A 20,394-nucleotide genomic window follows, 5' to 3' on the forward strand; every position below is an offset into this window, starting at 1 on the left:
AGTTTGTTTTATAACAGTTGACTCACTTATTTTTCTGGAGCATTTGCTCAAATTTGGTTGCCTAAGATGATTACATCTTTCAGTACAAATACTACAGAAATAGTTCCCATGCATTTATCTTCCCTAAGCTATCAGATGCCAAATGCAATGCATTTTCAAAATGGGTCACTGCAAACCACCACTGGTTATTTGTACAAACTGAACATTCACATGTTCTTTAAATTCCTAGAAAAAAAAACAAACCCTGCAACAACACAAAACCATTTAAAAACAAACAAAAACCCAAACAAACCAAACCAGCAAAGAATAAAGCAAAACCACCACAACTGTTAGAGACTAGTTTCAGCCCTAAATTCATGGTGCTCTCTTTCGAAGGGAGAATATACCTATACACACACACCTTCCCACAGAGGATGTGGCTCAGATTTAATCTTCACTTTTAAAACAATCTTTTTTGAAGTGGATTTAAATAACTACTCAAAACCTAATGATACATTGCTGCCTATTTCATGGATGTGCATTATAGTTTAAAACCACTTCCTCTGTCAGAACCTGAGACTCATTTATCTTAAATGCTTTTCAGTGTTTCAGTTTGAAAAGAAACTCAGTCATGTGATAACATTCTTCACTTCAGTCTCTCAGAGGATTTAAATATTTTAGGCTTGAATAAACGAAGACAAATGTACACAGCAGCTGAAGTCACTGCTGACAGGCCATGTGACATTTAGACTGGTGACCCTTCCATGAACCTGACTCAACACCTGAATGAAAACAAAATTAAATCCAACCTTGCCCCATCAGCTTAAGCATAATGCAATGCAATTTTTAAGATGCCATGCACAACTGTATTTTTCCCCAAAATGATTTATCCAGGCTGTACTTTCTTTAATCAACACCTATTTACCCAATCAAGAACAACAGTGGAAGTGGAATTTCTCCTGGGCTGCTGGGAACAGTAAAAAAGGGCCTGCAGAAGGGCAGATGAGATGTGCCAGGAGTCCTGCTGAGGAGTGGGCAGAGATTCTATAAAACACAAACCATATTCTAGTACAACTAATGCAGTAGGTACCAAAGTATCCTTGAAAATGAACCTGAGTGACTTAGAGGGGTTTTCATACCAGAAAAAAGGAAAAAAAGGACATGAAAAATGGAAGGTCAGATTTCACACTACCCAAAACACTGTCATCTACTTCAAGTAACAGAAGCTTTGACTGAGTTTTATTTTTCATGTTAAAAGAGTGATTACACATTTGCTTCATTGAGGGCTTTTTTTCCTAGCATCCAAGTGTTAAGCTCATCTTTGTTGGCTCTGTCTGAAACTCTGAAACACATTCTTTCAGGTAAGGATTTTGAAGCCAGGATTTAAAAGGCTGGTCTGTTCAGACTTATAAACCACATTTCAGATGCTGATTTCAAGTACTTTGTTGCAACACAGTGAAAAAAAGTCTCAAATATCTTAGTCAACTCCATTAAACCAGGGTAATTACAAGAACAAGTAAATCTCCTCAAAGGCACAGATTCTCATTTTTAGCACTGAATTCCATAAGTCTTTTAAATTACCATAGTCAGCTAAACACTTTTCCACCAGAAATAATCTTTGACCAATTTGCTGCATCATGACCTACACAACAAGTCAGAATGTCTATTCTTCTTGTTTGGTTGGTTTATAGTAGTCGAAGTAGTGGCTGAGTAAAATAATTTACTGTTAAAAAGCTCAAAGTACAGCAACACAGATGGCTCCTGAGCCACACAAAACCCTGGAAAGGAAGTTGTGCTTGGGCAAACCTGTGCCATTTGGAAAGCTGCATTTAAATCTAAACCCTTTACTGAGAGAGAAAATGACCCAGCTGGGAAAATGACAGCCATGGATCATCCCTAAGACCTATCAGGACAGTCAGCCCAAGCAGCAATGGAGTGCTAATTCACTGATGAATCACTGTCATGCCCTGCTAATGAAAACATCACTGGGATGGTTCTTATTCATCTTGGTCCCATGAATACTTTCTATGTGACTCTAAGTTCTGGGACTGTTCAAAGACCACAGGTTCACACTAAAAGAACTGAAAAAAATATAACTCCAGGCCCTGTTAGCAGGGATCCTGTGTAAGGATGCCCAAGAAAGACAGGTCATGCATGGCTAACTGGCCAACTGAGGTGAGAAAAATACATCTCAGCATTCTAAAATATTGCTTCTCTTTTTCTAGAAAACATACTGCAAGAGGCAATGGTAACCTCCTAAAGTGATTTCCTTTATTTTGATTGGAAACTGCTATGCCCTACTTAGTCTGTGCATCAGTTTTGAAGGAGCAGGGAGGAAAAGCAGATTATAAATTCCTTGCATTATAGACTTTCATGACAGAGTAATATGAGCATGAGACAGAGAAAATTCTCCTCTGAGTTTTGGTGATTTTTTTTCCTCCCATGAGCTCAACTCTGGCAGGCACCAGCTCTTTCTCACAAATAAGCTCCAATCAGCTTGTACACAGAAATCAGAAGTACAAATATGATGTCCTTTGAGGCCCTGATAGGGTGATGAGGCTAAATTAAGACATTCAAGGGGAGGAACAACAGTTACCAGTTTACAAGTACAACCAGGTACAAAGTGGAGACATGACACATCAGACAAGAGCCTTGGGTCACATCTAACTATCACATCTCAACTATGCTGAGTTCAGAGCAGCTGCTGGCCCTGACCCCACCCTGAGCCAGGCAGCCAAGTTAAGGCCAAGATCCAGGACAGGTTACTTGCTGAAATCAAGCCAGGCTGTCTCTTAAAACAGGGAAGTAGCACAGTGACTAAAGCTCCTTGTGACTGCAACTGGTTAACATTCTCATGATTATCTCATTGCTCACACTGACAAGTCAATAATTTAATAGCTTAATTAAAAACTGAAGTAACTATAATTGTGTTTTTCTCAATCTTTCTCATGTCTGTTCTGCTTCTTTTCTCCATACGACCTTCACCAAATCTTTTCCTTCCTTGGTTACATTTTTTCTCCTCTTTTAGGAAAAATAGATTAACAAGAATTAACCTTTTTTTAGGTAGATTCTGAGTCCCCTATTGAGCTCCATACAATGATATTAAGCTGGTGCTGCTCTTCTGGAGGTCACTATGAATCAGTTTGTCAATACTTACACTTGAGGTGTTAGCAGAACTAGGAAACTTTCATTCTACCCCCTGTCTAAAAAGTGCATTATTTCTTGTACTTTGCTGAAATGGAACCAAGACTTTAAGGTTTACATTAAAAATACTCTTTTAAAAAAATCTACATAGAGCATAGTGTGTTGAACATGTTTGAGCATAAAACTATGTAAAGTATGAGATACCTTAACTTTAGCCCCCCAAACAAAATCAGAGCATTACCACTAGGGTCACACAAGTGTTGTATCTAACTGTAAGACAGTCAATTCAGGCTTTCACATGATTTATTACACAATGAAAATGTCACACATCTCTATCAGCAGAGGTGTGTAATTAAACAATTAAAAGGAATGAGACTTACATATTCCTTCACATTTTTTGTCTTCACAGCTTTGTATGAGTAGTATGCAGGGTACAGCATCCCAAACACCAGCCTATTGGAAAACAGAAAGAGCCTTCAGGATCTGTTACACACTATATGACAAAACAGTGACAATACATCATCAGAACAATGCAGCCAACTTCACAGAAAAAAACCTGTTCTCTAGCATTAAAAAAAAAATGAAATAAAAAATATCAGTGTTATATGTTCCTTGGAGGAAGTTTCATGATAGGCAAAACTACAACAACATGAACAGAAAAGGGTGTATGCCCTAAAGACAACAAACTGTTTTGTAAGACTGTTTCTAATAGATAATGTAAAACCAGTTGTTCTGGCTCTCTTACAAGTAAAACCAGTCCTGCAGCCTGTCCACACCAGAAGACAGTGCTGGCAGTGCTAGCACACTTGAAAAGCCTCTGAACCCATCAGTAGCTAATCACAATCATCTACTTTTACCAGATTATCAGAAGTTTCCTTCCAAAAGAATTTTAAGACAACACTAACTTAAACATTTCATCTCCTTTTGCCAGAACTCTGCAACAGCAATATTTAGAAATGGAGGAAAAGTGGGAATTAATTGATTTGATTTTTGTCCCTATGGAAAACTCTGTTCAGTAACACAGCAGCTCTAACGTCTCTCACCTTCCCTTGCTCTGGCTGAAATTCTAACTATTAAGTACCAGAGCTAAGAAAAGCCTTTGTTCATCCTTTAACCCATAAAATAGACTTAATAAGGGTGGAAATGATTTGTTCAAAGAGAAGATACAGAAGAGGTTCCTGAACATGATAACCACCAACTGTCTGACATGCATAATAACCCCACCAGTTACTGGTCATCTGTGCACCTCTCCACAATGCTAAAAACAGCACTCCAAAGTTATTTAAATAACTATTAGTAGCCTGCTCATGTACGTGTCTTGCAATGAAGCACACGAAAGGGAAAGAGCTTGAGTCTTGCACTTTAGAGATTTTTCAGCTACACTTCTCCACTCACTCTACTGTCAGGTAGCATCACTTCTAGAAAGATAAAAACAATGTATTTTTAAATTTAGACAGCAATTTATCCTCTGAATCTATCACTCTTGAACAGCTATAAACATGAACAGAGACAAAACAGAATTTTAAGAACGCTTCTTCAGAAACAACTGATCTTAAGCAGAAATCTTACCACAGCAAGACTATCATAAAACTAAAGATGACCTCAAGTTAAGTAAGACCACTATCATAAGAAAAACAAAGGTCGCTAGTTTTTCCCATCTAGAAAAATCTTTTACTCAATACTAGCCAAATCAGGAGTTTAAAAAATACCTATTTGAGTAACCACTTTTTCTTTTAAAGATTTTTTCTGAAAATCACTTCAAAACAGAGTGCAGCAGTTAACACCACAATATATCATTATTATATTATTCTAAAATATTATTACTATTTTATTATATATACACCAATATATAATAATTTAGTTGTGTTTTCAATGCTGCTGTAAAATGGAAGCTTTAGGAAAACTTCTGTTTGTTCACTAGAAGTGGGTAGATAGGATTAAAACAAACCATCAGCACATTTCATCAGTAATAATAAGAACCAGTACCATAAAGTTTTTATCTCTTTACAGCCAGAGCTGACATTGAAAGTGTGGCATGATGCTGCTGCCAACTCTGGCACCATCTTCTGCACACAGGCAGACTCCTCTGACTGGAGGCTGACTTTAGTTAAACCTACCAGGCAATTTTTACAGGCCAAAAGCCAACTTGCCAACAGTGAGTGTAGCTGAAGCAAATTCCCTTTGACCTTGCATCTATGCATGCTGGATCAGTACAGTGGCAAAAGAGATCACTGCAGCTGAGTGAGGCACAAACAGCCAGAGAGGAACAGCAGGGAGCCTGGGCACACAGATGGCTACCAAAGCCCCACAGGTTCTGGTCCTTTTCCTCTCTGGATCCACACCTCCCAAGAGCTCAAAGCTGTCAGCAACACCTACTGCTGCACATTAGAAACCCATCCATCCTCTGATATTTCTACAGAAACCATACAACTACTTCAAGGATGTTCCCAATTATTCTATGGCTTTTCAAATTTAAAAGCTCAAGTGTTATTTTTCCAAGTGTGGTTTGTATTTCACACTGAGCATCAGCACACTGCACCAATGGAGCAGACAAAAACAAAGGCAGTTTCCACAGATGGAAACAGATTTCAGCTGAGTGTGACGTCATTTACTTTATATTATGAGTAGATACATGGATAATCCTGCTTACCACTGTAATTTCACTGCCAGTTGGAAGCCCAGCTATTGCAGGTTTTTAGCTGGACTCAGTAGCTGCCATAGCATTCCATTTTTGGTACAGCCACCTCCTCTACAGACATTTTGCTCATGTAAAGAGAAATGTTTTGCAAATATATTAGGAGATTAAAATAAAAATAAAAAGAAAAAAAGTATCAAAGAGCCTTGAAATCTGAATAAAACAGTGAATTTGCATATCCATAGAGCTGTATTTTAAAAAACCCAACCTACTGCCTTTATTACCACATAATCTATGGTCTTACAGTTTTAATAGCTTCAAAGTGAATAATTGCTGAAAGGCTCATTTATGAAGCAAAGCAACAGAGCTTGCATCTGACAGACAACTGAAACATCAGTCATCTGTACACATGTTGCTCTGGCACTGAACATATTTCACATGGATAGTAAACAACTCTAAAGCCACAGTTAAAAAAAATTAAAAATAAAAGATACTAAGACACAAATAAAAGCCACTCCATCACTCAAAAGTACTACTTGCATCCAGACTCCCCAAACACTAAGTCATTAACATGAACAACAATGCATTTAAGGGTTCAGTCTGTTCACATTGCCCAAGTATTGCCCAAAGCATGAAATAGTGTTTGGCACTTTATTCTTTCATTCCTCCAAATGCAAGAAGGGAACACTCTCTGCTCCTTACCTAACAGTTAAAGCAATCCAGGAAACTTTTTTAGTAAGAGATGCTTTGGAGACAGCCCCATTCACTAAACTCCTTTTCCTTAAGAATTTTGTAATAGAGATGACACCCATTGGTCCAATCAAAGGCTGAGGAACTCCACAGATCAATACAGAGCCAGACACTGTGTGCATCTCCAGTAGGAATATGTACCTACACCCTTGAGTGGCAGGCTGCAGAATACAAGAATCCTCCATGCCTCCCCAAAACCATGGACCTCAATATAAAGGCCTGATAAACTGCCTTGCTTTGCTGACCATGCCCAGTTCCCCTTCTCAATACCAAGTGTTTCCCAGTTGCACTAGGAGTGGTTTCCACCCCAGTCATAAACATACCCAAGTTTTTTCTAAGAGCTGCTCAGACAACATGGAAATACCAGAAGTAGTGTAGATGACACTGTACTATCTGTGCAGAAACTAGGTCTGGTGGTAAAACCATTTCACTTCTGGATGGACTATAATTACTCTTCCACATATGGTTAGCAAGTTTAGCCTAAGCAAGATTTCATTTGAAAGGAAGTTTGCTAATGAAAACTAAAGAGCAGAATAAAAATCTAAAGAACAATGCTTGAATCTTTGGCTGGCTGTTCTTGGCAGTAAAAAAGGCAAATAGAGCCATATGCCTCACCAATGGGATTTAAGTCAGCACACACTGGAAGAGCAGAAGCATTTTTGCTTAGACTGTTTACTGCCCATGTACTTCCAAGCCACTCCCATCAAAGATCAGCAGTTTGGACTTTGCTCTCCTTTTGTTTTGGCTACCAAGTGATGAGGCTACAGTTATGGATTAAGTTTTGCCTGCTATGCACCTCTGTGGCACTCTCAAGCTCGAAATAAGTACAAGGAGTACATGGAAGAATCCTATTCAGGGGAAAAAGGCAAAAACCCTGCATGAGTTGGGTTGACCCAACACCAGGTGCCCACCAAAGCCATTTTGTCACTCCCCCCCCTCAGCTGGGCAGGGGAGAGAAAATACAACAAAAAGGCCAAAGGCTGTGGGAAGAGGTAAGGACAGAGATCACTCACCAGTTACTGTCATGGGCAGTTGCCAACCCAGTTTGGGTAATTTGATTGTTAATCTATTACCAACAAAATCAGAGTAGGAAAATGAGAAATGAGGGTAGAACCTTGACACACAAACCCAATACACTGCCAAAAAAGCAAGACTCAAATCATGCCTTACCCCTCCCCCTGGGTGTTACAGCCAGGCAGTGACTTCTAGACTAAGCCAGCTACCAGCTATGGTTCACATGTCTAGACAAACAAAAGCTCGCCCTGGCATTTTTGTCCTGAATGTTTTGTGTAGTGCTTTCCAGAAACAAAGTCATTCTGTCCCGCACCTGACAGAATTTAGTTCCATTTTGCTATTCAGAGACAATACTAACCACACAATCTACAGTAAAACACTGGTAACCACAGAAAGTACACTTTGACCAAAATGCTAGTCTGCTGCAGGGACAGGGGAGCATGAGGATCAGCTCCTGGACCCCTCAAGAAAATGTATCCTACTTTTTTTCCAACCCCCCTGGCTTTGGGCAAGGATCAGGGAAAATCATGTAAATCCCATTAAAAGAACATGTCTGCCAACAGTAGTGAACTTGAAATTCAGCAATTCCTTTAGCAGATTGCAGTTACCAAAATGCAGGAATGCAATCAGAAACAGGTCTGTTAAAATCTTCACAGCATTCTTATGACCAGAATATAAAAGCCAGAAAACAAAAATGCCTTAACAGTTAAAGAATATACCCAGAAGCACTGACAGAGCTGAATAAAGCACATTCTTGAACAGACCAAGGCAGCTATTAACTTTCCAACTTAGAAAGCTGGAATTCTCCAAAGCAACTGCCAGGTTCTTCCACAGCACAGCATAACCAATAGTAAGGCAATTACTCAAGCAGTCAGAAACCACCCTAGAATTTTAACAGGAAAAGTGACATCCCTACTGATTCCTCCAAAATGTGGGACTTTTCTATGCCAGGAACTTTTATTTCATGGGTCCCAAGTATAACAATTGCAAGCAGTCTGAAAGGAGACAATTAAGCCTTTTTTCCAATGCAGACCTCTAGGCTCCATTACAAGTACCCTATATGTACTCATGTGTATGGATTAATTATTCATCTACCCCAAATTATCTAGCACCTTTTGCCAGATAACTCTTGAAGTTATCTCAACGTGGAGATATCCCTGTCTGATCCTTGAAAGAAGTCTAAAAAGAGCACAACAAAAAAAAAAAATTAGAAAAATTTCTCTTCTGTAAGGGATGTTCTGCACTGGAGTGTGTGTGCAAGTGCTGGTGTACTTATGGGCTCCAACAGCTCTCTCCAGACTCTTCCCATGGCATTCTGGAACAAGGGACAGCTAAAAAACAACTCCTGAAGCAAAATCCAGGCTACCCTCTCTAATGAGTCAGCCTGGAAACTCTTTCACGTGGTCAAGTTGCATCAGTGTTTTAACCTAGTCCTCCCAGCCACCCTTCTCACAAGCTGACAGGGCATTGCTGGTACACAAAACCTCTGAATCAACTCACCTCCTGCTCACATACAGATCCTGCACAGCACAGAAGTACTTGGGGAGAAGCTATTTGCATGTCATTCTAACTCAAACAATCTGCACCTGTGCCTGGAGATAGTGCCCAAAACTTGTGTCCACAACTGAGCAGTGTTTCTTGTGCTGCTGGATAGCCTAGGTAGATTTTAACAGAAGGGCATAAGTCTGGAGATACCATCACCATGCCATAAAAAAAAAAAAAACAACAGAAAACCCCAAACACAAATCCTGCTCAAAACACAGTCAAAAGGCCGAACAAACCCAGTTGTACAGAAAATTCCAAAAAGCTAATACTGGAAGGCAAATAAAAAATTGTTATAAAACCCTGAGTCACTCGACTGCATGCTGACCTATTCACCTCGTGCTTTATGGTCCATGTTTGACTCCTGCTGTAAGAGCGTCCTGCCCATCCCAGCACTCCTTCCTGTTTACAGCCTGCCAGGGCTCTCAGGTGAGCTCACACCTTCCAAGCACTCACACCAGGAACTGCAACCACACCATCTGCAGCACCTCCTCGAGATAAAGAGCCAACTTTGAATGCCTTCAAACACAGAACAACCCTTGGAAGAGAACTTCCATCTCCCACCTAGCTCTCACCTCAAACTCAATAGCACAATTTCATCCCTACTGAAGGAGCTTTCATTTTCAAAGCTGCTCACACTCACTTATATCTCAAGTAAGTTCTTTTCCCTTCAAACACATGAAACCATCTCTGATTTCTCTGTTGCTAGACTTCTTACTACTGGAAGCAAACTATTTGTGGCCCCTTGTCAGCCGGGTGTGGTATCAGGCAGGAGCACAACTGAACACTGAGAAATAGCCAACAACAAATAACAATTGCAGGGACTTCTCAGATAGCTCTTAGGACAGCCTTGCACATGACTTTGATCAAAGAAAAAGATGTGTCCTTGTACTGAACTGTGCTTTTCTTCTAATGATCAGCAAGGACTGATGGCTGGATTAATGATGTCAGAAGAAAAACTGACTGATTTGCTGTTTTTCATTTTTTCAAGAACATCAAACCAAGCCCAGTTTTCAGGAGATAATTTCTATTTTCATTTAGTATATGCATGAATAAACTTATTTCATAAAGCAGGTGAACAAGATAAAAAAAATTGTAGTCTTAATTGTAAGTTTAAAGATGAAAGCTGATACCTACATGCATGTTCAAAGCAACTGTCACATTAAGAGTTTACATAATAAAGGTAACTGACAGATGACAGAGAAACACACTTATGAGCTTCCTTGCTTTGGAAAAAGTTCTTTACACTCACTGCTCTTGGAGGTACTACAACCTACACATGCAGTTTTCATGAGCACCATGATCCTCTCCATTTAGGAGGCTTCTGAGAGCTCCTAAATACATGGGTAATTTAATGCAGATGATGTGCTGAACAAGATTAACAGGAACATTTCAGATCTAGAATGAGATGTTTCATTTTGTTATGAGGTTTAAAGTTACAAATACACTTGGTAGTTTCTTGGCTTCCCTAAATTTAATTTTAAAAATTACCAGCTCTCTTATTTATACTACTTTGGTTTGTTCCTAGTGTCTCCAAAATTATGTTGGAAGCTTCTACAAATTTTTAGGTCTTTATTTCTGTCTAAGAACATGACATCCTTCATACCAAGGAGAAGAATCCAGAAGACACCTTAGAACACCTTCCATTGTAATCTATGTGGTATATTGGAAATGGTATATTGGAAAATTGTTCCTTACAGTAACTTCAGTAACTTGTGTCAAGCCAGCAGCCACTTCTCAAAGGTTTCTCTGCTCTGTGCCACAGCAAAGTTTGAAACAAGGAAAGTTAGATGGGTGTTTGGAGAACCAAAGCTAGCATAAAGAAAGCAAAGCAAAGACTCATCTTGGCACTGCCAAGTCCTGCACATTTTTAAACATGTTTAACAGTCTTAAAGCTTCAGCTCCTGGAAACCTCAGAGGTCTCAGTCCTATTTTATCCAGCACAAAATTGGAATAGGAGCAGTAATGCAGCACAGCTGAAGAGCAGCAATACTAGCTAAGTGACAGAAGTTCTGCAGGTGACAGAAAAAAAAAGAAACTTTGCCAAAAACACATGGACACCACATCCCTAGAATAAAAGTCAAAAAAGCCCAGCAGAATACATTCTCATTACAGCAATTGTACTTCATGTTTGAAGCAGCCTCACTCATTTAAGGTATGCAAGTCCCAAGACAAGATAACTCAGTGTTTTAGGTGGCAGTAATCTCTTTCACTGCTGTGGGAAGAAAAAAAAAATGTGGTTGCCTGAAAGGATCCAAGGCCAGCTTTTTAATTATTCAAGTTAATTTGGGCATATTTACTCTGAGTTATATTACCTTCAATCAAGCTATAGAAATCACAATGGGAAGCCCACATATAAACACACACTGTTTTTCAAATCTAAAGCTTTATTCAGCTTTGACAAGTGGCTTCACTGCTCCACTGGAGTTCCTCTTGCAGGCTTGGCCATCACTTATGGTCTAGGCTTACTCCCTCTAACACCTCCAAATGCCATAGTCAAAAAATGGATTTCCACTTGGATTCTTACCTTTTCAGCTTTGGTTTTCACCCTATATCAAGTCTGACAGTGACTTCAGCTAATTTCACAAGTTAAAATCCACAGTTATTGTTCGCTGCTCTAGGAGTATCTTTATTTTTGGAAATATTAATCAACATCAAAATAACTGGCTATAGGAAACTAGCATTTAAAATAGGAGTGGCTCCAAATAAAAGTTATTTCTGCTTATTCCAAGGGAAACCACATTTCATTTTTGAACTGTCTGTAATGGTAAGGCAAACCACACTGCATGTAACCACCCATTCACATGGGCTGCATTAAAAAGTCCATGCTGCTATAGGTCACACTGTGTGGAATATTAATGTGTCTGGGTGGCTCCAGAGAGAAAAGTGAAGTTCATAACCCAAAGGCTCAGAAACGTCCTACTTAATCATTACACATTCTTGAACCCAAAGGTGTCATCAGAGACCAGCCTCAGTGTGCTGCCTCTCCCAAAAAATGCTACAGAAACACCACAAATGAGCAAAGGGGTAAGTGGAACCATATAACACCAACCCTTGAAATAAAAGTAAGCATGTCTTATCTCTACCCCAGACAGCTGGTGCTTTTGTTTTTAATCATCCAAAGTTACACACATTTTTATTTTTTGCTCTAAGGTCCTTGATTTTCCAACAATCCTGTTAATCTTATGACCCAGAAATGTTCTTCTGAAGCCTCTTAGAGCATTCAAAGAACAAACCTTTCCATTGTACACAGGAAAAGGTTTCTATGAACTTTGTCTTTGGCAGATGCTGTTGAGGCAGCATCTGGACTTGCCATTCCCAAGTAATGTGTTTCCTCAATTATACCTGGTAGAGAGAGCTCTGAAGATTCTGTTAGACACCAAGCTCAGGCTGACAAGCAGAATCTCTACCAACCTTATTTATGCAGTTCTACTAGTAACAAAAATACAGTGCTGAAAGATCTTCATTTCCTCCCTTTTGAACCCAAACAATTTGAGGTTTGTTTAGACTCATGCATTAATTGGTTTGAGGGTTAGGTTGGGGAGTTTGCTCTCCAAAACAAATAAAACACACTATGCTGATTAACAAAAATAATTTTCTGAGAGAATTCTTTTAACACAATTATGTTTCACTGGTTATATGTAAATGGGTTAAGAAACTAGAAGACACAAAAGAAATGTGTGCCTTTTCAGAAATGTTATTTTCCAAATGCAAATGTAAGATAATTTGCCCAATTCACATTATCCTCTGTAGACAAACTTAAATTGCATTTTGTCTCAACCATTCAAGGGTAACTTTTAGACAAGAAAAATTAGCCCTCAAAGTTCTATAAGTAGAATAGTGAAACCAACACTGTTTACATTGCAACTACAGCAAATTAATGACTGCCAAAGCAGCCATGTAAAACATATATTTTATGTTTCTGTGGATACAGTGTCTTCCAAGTGAACCATAAGCTGTTCACTGTTAAAAATTTTGAATAGGTCAGCTCCTAAAACATTCTCACACTAAATACACTGCAACTGAGTAATCTCATACATGCTTCTAGACATCTATAAAGGCAATGATGCATTCTAGAACAAAACCCTAATCTGGGGGGAGGGGAAGATTAGCAGACAGAAGTGAATAATGACAGCACAAAGCCAAGTAATAATTCTTTGGGGGTTTTATATTAGTTTAAGGTGATGTTATCATACTTAAAAACTAATCAGGATATCTTTAAGCTAGTGACCATCTTCCTGACTCTCCTTTCCATAATTGTGATCAATGAGTTACAAAACAGGGTGGGGGGAGGAAATAACAAAACCAGACAGTGCTAGGAAGGCACAAGCACAAACTGTTTTCTGATTTTCCCGTTTGAGCACTGGAAGTTCCAACAGCTTTAACACAAAAAAGTACAGCATTATGTCAGGCTTCTCATATCAGGAAAAATTCTGCTTGGGAAATCCTTGCATTTAAAGCCAGGTTGCAGGCTTTTGAAACAAACTGCACCTAGTTTCCAACATCAAACACAAGTTCCAACTGTCTTTGGGATGCATGAGTAATGTTCCAAAGATGATAAACACAGAGCAAACATTCATCTAAGTTAAACCCACCTCCATGTTGTTGCTTGCAGACTGCTAGGAAACACAAGAGAAACAGAAGTAACACCCTATTATTTTGTCAGTGATAAACTGAGCAGCAAAGCAACAGAGATGGCTGACAAGAAGCTCAGTGCAGAGCTAGCCTCTGTGGGGTGTTTTATTTCCCTCACATAAAAACCATCTTGTCAGATTGGTTGTTCTGTGCCACTGAGGCCAGTCATGTTTGAAGTCATACTGGTCAGCAAAAAACTTGCAATCACCTTTCCTGCCTAGACCCTGCACACCTCATCTCATTTGTCCTGGAGTAAACTGTTGTGATCTAGTCTGGCAGGTCCTGCCAACAGAGGGATTGCACTGTTGGCAGATGTAATATTTTCTTCTGTATAAACCTAGCACTTTCACAGGTTTCAAAATTTTGGAATTTCAAAAGCAGAATAAAAAGGACCTAAAAAAAGCTCAGAGAAAGCTCCTTTGCACATGGAACACTGGAACAGAGGACTTTGCTAGACATGTTTTTACACACATTTCCAAGATGATTTCTATCAAAGATTAAAATTATTGAGTCAAAGCAGCTTTTTTCTTTTAAAAATCAGAATTTGGCTCAGGATTTTCCTCAGCCTTACATATAGGGAGCTGCCTCTATGTACAAACCCAGGAAAGACAAGACATTCTGTCCAGGCTGCAGAAGAGCTCAATAGCCTAGAACGTGCTGGCTCTAAGCAGACATTGCTTTGTGGAACACTGCAAGAGGGGAGGTTGTTTGTTTTCATTAGAAACATCCTTTTGTGCCAGATCATGCAGTTCTTGGTATTTTTTTATCTCCAAGGCAGAGGACACACATGTGGGGTTCAGCACATTTTGTATCACAGTACATGCCAAGACCATGAAGTAAGAATGTCAGGCTCCACAGGACACCTCTAGACGTGCTCCAGCTGTTTTGAGGAAGCTCCAGTCCAGCTGCCTGCCACAGGCTGGGCACCTGAGCACGCACGCTCTGCACTCCCACCATCCTGTAAACATGGCACAGAAAAGAGCAGCTGGGCTGCAGAGCAAATGTTGATTTAAGGCAAGGTGTGCCAGACAAGCAGTAGGGACACTTCTTTCTTACCAGTTGTCAGAGACAGAAATTTTGCATTGTACTAACTCCAGAGGTGTTACAAGTCACATACAAGTAAGCAGAAACTTCTCACTGTATATATTAGGATTAGCTCACTGAGAAGCTGAACTATTGGAGAGAAGAGTTCTGATGATTTCACTGCTTAATTATGTAAATGATTTTAAACTTTCACACAGTCAGGACAATACACTTAATCCCTAGACTTACATATGCTTACAGATTTCAACCCATGAAAATGAAAACCCTTGAAAAAAATCTGACACCTTGTTTGATTAGAACAGCTGCACTGTTATTACTGGAACTAGATTCATAAGAAAGAATAAGCAGCAATGTGAAAGCAAAGAATGCAGTTTCAGAGCACGCTTCAACCATACCCTAAAGCCTAAAATAATGCTGGTTTTGTCCTGCAATCTTTAATTCTCAACACAGCACTTACCTAGCAACTACACAACAGCAGCGTGAGCTGGTGCAGTTCATTGCAACTAACAAAAGATTAACTTCTAGCAACACTAATTTTCATTCTAGTTGACAAAACACCATGGTCACAGAGTTTGGATCATGTGGAAAGTGAATGAGGAGAGGATGGAGGACAGGACAGCCCCTCCCAGCAAAGGGGCAGTGAGACCTGTTTAGCATGAAATGCCAAGGATAACTGATACACAGTCACCAATTCATTGCAGTTCTGTGATGAGACAGACACTGCAGCACATCTCACTCACACTATGACAGCAGCTCCTTTTTCCCCACAGGTGCAGCAGCAATTTATAGGCCTTTAAAGTAAAGAAAACTGTCAGAAATTCAGCATCCAACAGCAGCCAACATCCTTCACACTTCAGCTGCAACCATTGTGCCAGAGAGCAGGCTACAAACAGTCACAGAAACTCTGCCACAAATGGCTCTTCTGCCTTGAAGATCAGGCTATTGAGCTATAGCTATTCCTTTTACACACATGGGGTTACTGTTACCTGATTCCATCCCATGAGCTGGGACTGCTTCAAGACTGTGTGACAGCATGTTGATTAGCACACAAGAGGGTAAATATTATTGCAGTTTATGCTTTTAAGTTAAAAAAACTGTATTCCAAGAACAAGACACAGTCTAGGTTTACAGTCAAAGCATACACAGTTACATAAAACGTGATCCACATGCTAAGCCAGGTATTAGACAACAATTCAATCAACACAGAAGCTATGGCTTCAGCAACCCATTCTCACATATACAGTAATTCTAGGGGCAGCTGGACATCTGGAAATGTCAAACAACAGAAGCAACAAAAGTAGAGTAAGATAATGCCTTGGAAACTGCCATTAAAGAAACAGCTCCAATCTGTAAAGCAGCAAAAGCTGAAAGAGACTAATACTACTACCTAGCTTCAGGTCACCTCCTGTGTCCCCCAGACAGTCTTTGTCCAGTTTCAAGCATTTATTTATAATCTAATATCAGATTCAAGGAATTTTTGCAAGGTTCTAAACCTGGGGTGGGGAAGACAGACATTACAAACACAAGCAAAAAGAAAGCTACTACTAGTACCCAAATCCATCCTTCTGTGGAGCACTGCAACTTTTCCTTCCAGCATTCATGGATGCTGACCTACTTAACTGGAAACAAACCACGTACTTAAACATGAAGGGAGAGAGCGTGCTGCAAAGCAACACAGATGGGGGAACTTGCATTTATAAGTGAGGAGGGAAAAAAGTTAACAGATTACAGCAGACAGTCTGCTTTAACAGATTGCAAGAACAAAATGGCCATCTACTTGGTATTTAGGATGCTTTCACATCTTTGCTTGGCACAAGAGGATGGTCTGATCTCATCCATACCAGGCTGTGACTGACAAGTATTCAGTGTGTTTACTATTAAATACTGTCTCAGCAACTGATGTGTACACAATCACTCAGACCTTACAAATGAGAAGAATGAGCAATCCAAGTGGATGAAAAGTCAGGCACAAGCTCTATTTGAAGTTAACAAGATGGGCAGTCCCAAATTAAAAAAATTACTTCCACCATCAAAAACTGAGAACAAGATGTTCCACTCCAACACGTTTTCTGAGAGTATGAATTAAATTATTTTATTGTTGGTTTTGTTATGTGAAAAAAAAAGGAAAAATCGTGCAGTAAACATTCCAAAAATTGTTGCAACAGCAACAGTGTGTTTTAGAAATAATAATGAGCTATACTTACTACAACAGAACTCATGATATAGAACTTGAAAAATGGAAAGATGTTTTAATTGTGCACTTCAAGTCTTCTGCTTCTTGACATAAGATATGCAATTAGTACAAGGTATTTCATAAGTTTAAATACTTAAGAATAATAGCACTGATAGAGCAAAGGGAAAAGATTTCATTAAAACAAAGTTCTGCTGAAATTATGTGGAACAGTGAATTTGCACCACTCCCTGTTTCCTGTGCATGACTCCTCAAGACAATTCACATGCAATTAAGAATTCAAATTCCCTACTAGCTCCATTCCCTAGTTCCTTGAAGCATTAACCAAAGTATTTTAGAGGAGTTAATGAATTCCAAATTGCAAAGTCTCAAATTGAATCAGGAGGCAGTTTGCTTGGGACACACATGTCAGGACAAGCCCACCACGTCAGAAGTCAGCAGAGGGCACTGCGACACACCTACACATTCATATTTTGCTGCTTTTTTGGCCCTGAAACAGAGGAGGTCCGTCAGGAGTGGAGAACTCTGCCACAGACAGACAAACTGCTGCTCCTTTCCATCACCAGTGAAGATGACAGGCTGCTAGGGACTGTCACCACACCAGAATCCAAATGCTACATAACAAAGAGCCTCAGGTCTCCACAGCTACATAGTATTTAAAAATCTGTTTCTTAGGGTTTCTAATGGAAGGATAGGACACACCTTCCAAACTCCAAACACACAATTCAGAGACTCAAAGTCGCTGAAATAGATACATCTGGGAACAGACCAGAGGAAAACAGATCAAAAAAGGAAGATAATGGACACTGAGAAAACAGGACAAGAACATTCTAAAGACTATTGAAATTGATGACCTCTCATGTCATACCACATCTACTTCTGCGCTACTTCTCACCTTCTGTTTCCACAAGAATTTTGCTTGATTAGCAAAGTTAAACCATAATCTCAAAGCTGTCCAAGTTCTCATTGAACATTTTCACCTTCCTGAGAAATTGAACACTGGCAAACTATTTAAATCCCACATCTAGGAAACAAGGACACAAGAAAGTGGAAAGGATTTATAAATAATATTTAGGACTCCCTTTTTAGCAAAAATAATTAGGGCACACAGATGAGTGACCAATGGCAACAAGGAAACCAAACTCCACAGAACTGCACAGTACATTATCCTTTACTGCCTTTTGCAATAAATCTGTCGAGAACAGTAGCTGTTCTCTTCATTCCCTGTGCTATTGAGTTAGGCTTATAAAAGACTTTAACTTATGCAAAAACAACCCTTAGGAATTCAGGGGGGAAAACCCAACCAACTACAGAAGAATCTGGTCATCAGAAATGAAGGTACTCAGCATTGCTGCCATCTCCCTTGAAACCAACACAGTCTAAGTAGTTAAAGTAAGAATTCTCTGGTTGGTGCTCTTATGTAACAAAGCAGAAACAGGTTGAGCAGCTCCATCTGATGCACAGAAAGCAGGACTATGCCTCTCGCCTATAGCACCGTGTAAAGCCTATGGGAAGACCACACTGACAAAGTGCAGCAACAGCAATTCCTCCCACAGACTCTCCTCGAAACCTCTGCCGTCCTTTGCCAATTCTGGAACGTGATGTTCTACTCTGCAAGTTGCAATTATGTGACAAGTCTCAGGGACGGCAGGAAGAGGGAGAAGGACTGCTACTTATCTAGGTGGTTCGGCTGCAGCAGGAAAATATACGTGGCAGTATGAGAAAGTATGAGAAAACTTGATAAAGCTTTCAGATGAAATTACACCAGACAGCTTAAGGGGGATATCTGTTACCAACAAAACAGGACAATCCTATTATGCCCTGCTGTGGGTCACACACTCCTGCTTCGTACTTTATGCTAATTCGGATGTTTGTTGGACTGCTTTGTGAGCAGATTCACTTCATTTGCCTGGCAAAAACTCACACACAGCAAATCTCCGCTTAAACGACCCAATAAGCACTGGGGACCCCAGAGTCACTATCCTCGCTATCCAGCAAGGAGCATGAGGAAGACTCTGCTACCCAAATATTACTCAGCCTTTATGAGGGACTCTATGACATTCAAATGAACACGGTAACTCATCAGTTTCAGGAAGGAACAGTGCAATGCCTATGGAAAAAAATCAGAGGTGTCACTGCAGTTTACTCTTTCTCAAACATAACTTACACAACAGGTAACACGAAGCTTCTCGCCTATGAAAGTTTGTCTCTTTGGCTTTCAAAAACTCGAGTTTATGCAGGGCAGTACACAACAACACTGCCCATCTATCTCTTCAGCTGATAAGCTACACTCAGCACAGACCGCCATCTCACACTCGCAAGCACTCTTCTAGTCCTCTCAACTCTGCTAGAAGTTAAAAAGGAAAAGTTACGAGATTTTATAGGTTACTTTGGATCAATTTACAAGCAACGGTTGCAATTCGTGCGTGGCAGGCACAAGCAGCGCGAGTTGGCTGGCTCCGCAGCCCCGGGGAACGTGCCCTAAGAGCAGGAGACCCACATTACGGGTAACCACAACCCGGTGCAGGTCCTGCGGGAGTTTCTGGGAGCACAAGGTCTCTCAGGGACACGGACCCCCAAAGGGAGCGGGGAGCGCACCCGCCTCAGGAGACTGAGGGAAGGAGAAAAGGGACGCAGCCCCCTGCCCGCCGCTCATCGGGACCATGCCCGCCGCGGGTAATAAGCAGCCTCCCGAAGCCCCAGCCCGGCACTCACACGACCGCTCGGGAGATCATCCAGGACACCATCGCGGCGGCGGCAGCGACGCGTCCCTTCAGCCGGCCGGGCCGCAATGGCCGCAGCCCCGCCGCGCCCCGCCCCGCCCGCCCCATTGGCTCAGGGGCTGCGCGCCTGCGCCGTGCGGCCGCGCGGGCGGGGCGGGAGCGGAGCGGGGCCCGTGGGGAGAGCTCGGGGCGGCGTGAGGGGATCGGGGCCGGCCGCCTGGGGAAGGTGTTTGCCTGCTCCTGCCTCTTCATCCAGGACCTGTCTGGGCAGCCATCCTAGACCCCCACACGGATACAGCCTTTGCAAAAGCACCTGGAAGAGAGAGGAACAGATAGAAGTCGTTAAGATTGCAGTAAGGCACCTTTCTCCCCTTCTCACCACCCCTATTTGACACACAGTGACCAACTCTAGCAATAAGAGGGGTGGGATGCTCACCACTTGCCTTGGTCTTTGCCCGTGTGCTCGCAATGCTGTAGGATGTTTGGTAAGCCCAAACATCCGTGTGGTTTATTGAAGTCACCTCAGGCTGGCCTGCTGCCCCGGAGCGTGCCGAGGCACTCGTGTGCTGGAGGGGTGGCTGAGGCTGCTGTGGCACCCCGGGACAGCGGTGGAGCCCTGCCGTGAGCACAGCGTGGGGCCAGCCCGCCCCTGGGCTCCTACGAGAAGGTGCCTCTCCTCTGTGCCTGCTGACAGCACTCAGAAACACAGAGGGTTTAAGGTCACGTCCTTAGATGGG

At 41.1% G+C, this 20,394-nt stretch overlaps 1 protein-coding gene across 1 annotated transcript in view; it reads right to left on the reverse strand.

Moving 5' to 3' along the window:
* Positions 1-19,718, reverse strand: part of REEP3 (receptor accessory protein 3) — a 37,409-nt gene extending 17,691 nt beyond the window's left edge. The window contains exons 1-2 of the mRNA XM_036385898.1: positions 19,650-19,718; positions 3,504-3,576 (exon numbers count right to left, since the gene is read on the reverse strand). Coding sequence (XP_036241791.1) covers positions 3,504-3,576; positions 19,650-19,681 — 105 coding nt within the window. The 5' untranslated portion in view covers positions 19,682-19,718. The remainder of the gene's footprint in view (positions 1-3,503; positions 3,577-19,649) is intronic.
* Between the last annotated feature and the right edge of the window lie 676 nt (positions 19,719-20,394).

This window comes from Molothrus ater, chromosome 8, assembly GCF_012460135.2.
Source record: "Molothrus ater isolate BHLD 08-10-18 breed brown headed cowbird chromosome 8, BPBGC_Mater_1.1, whole genome shotgun sequence".
NCBI classification, from domain to species: Eukaryota; Metazoa; Chordata; class Aves; order Passeriformes; family Icteridae; genus Molothrus; species Molothrus ater.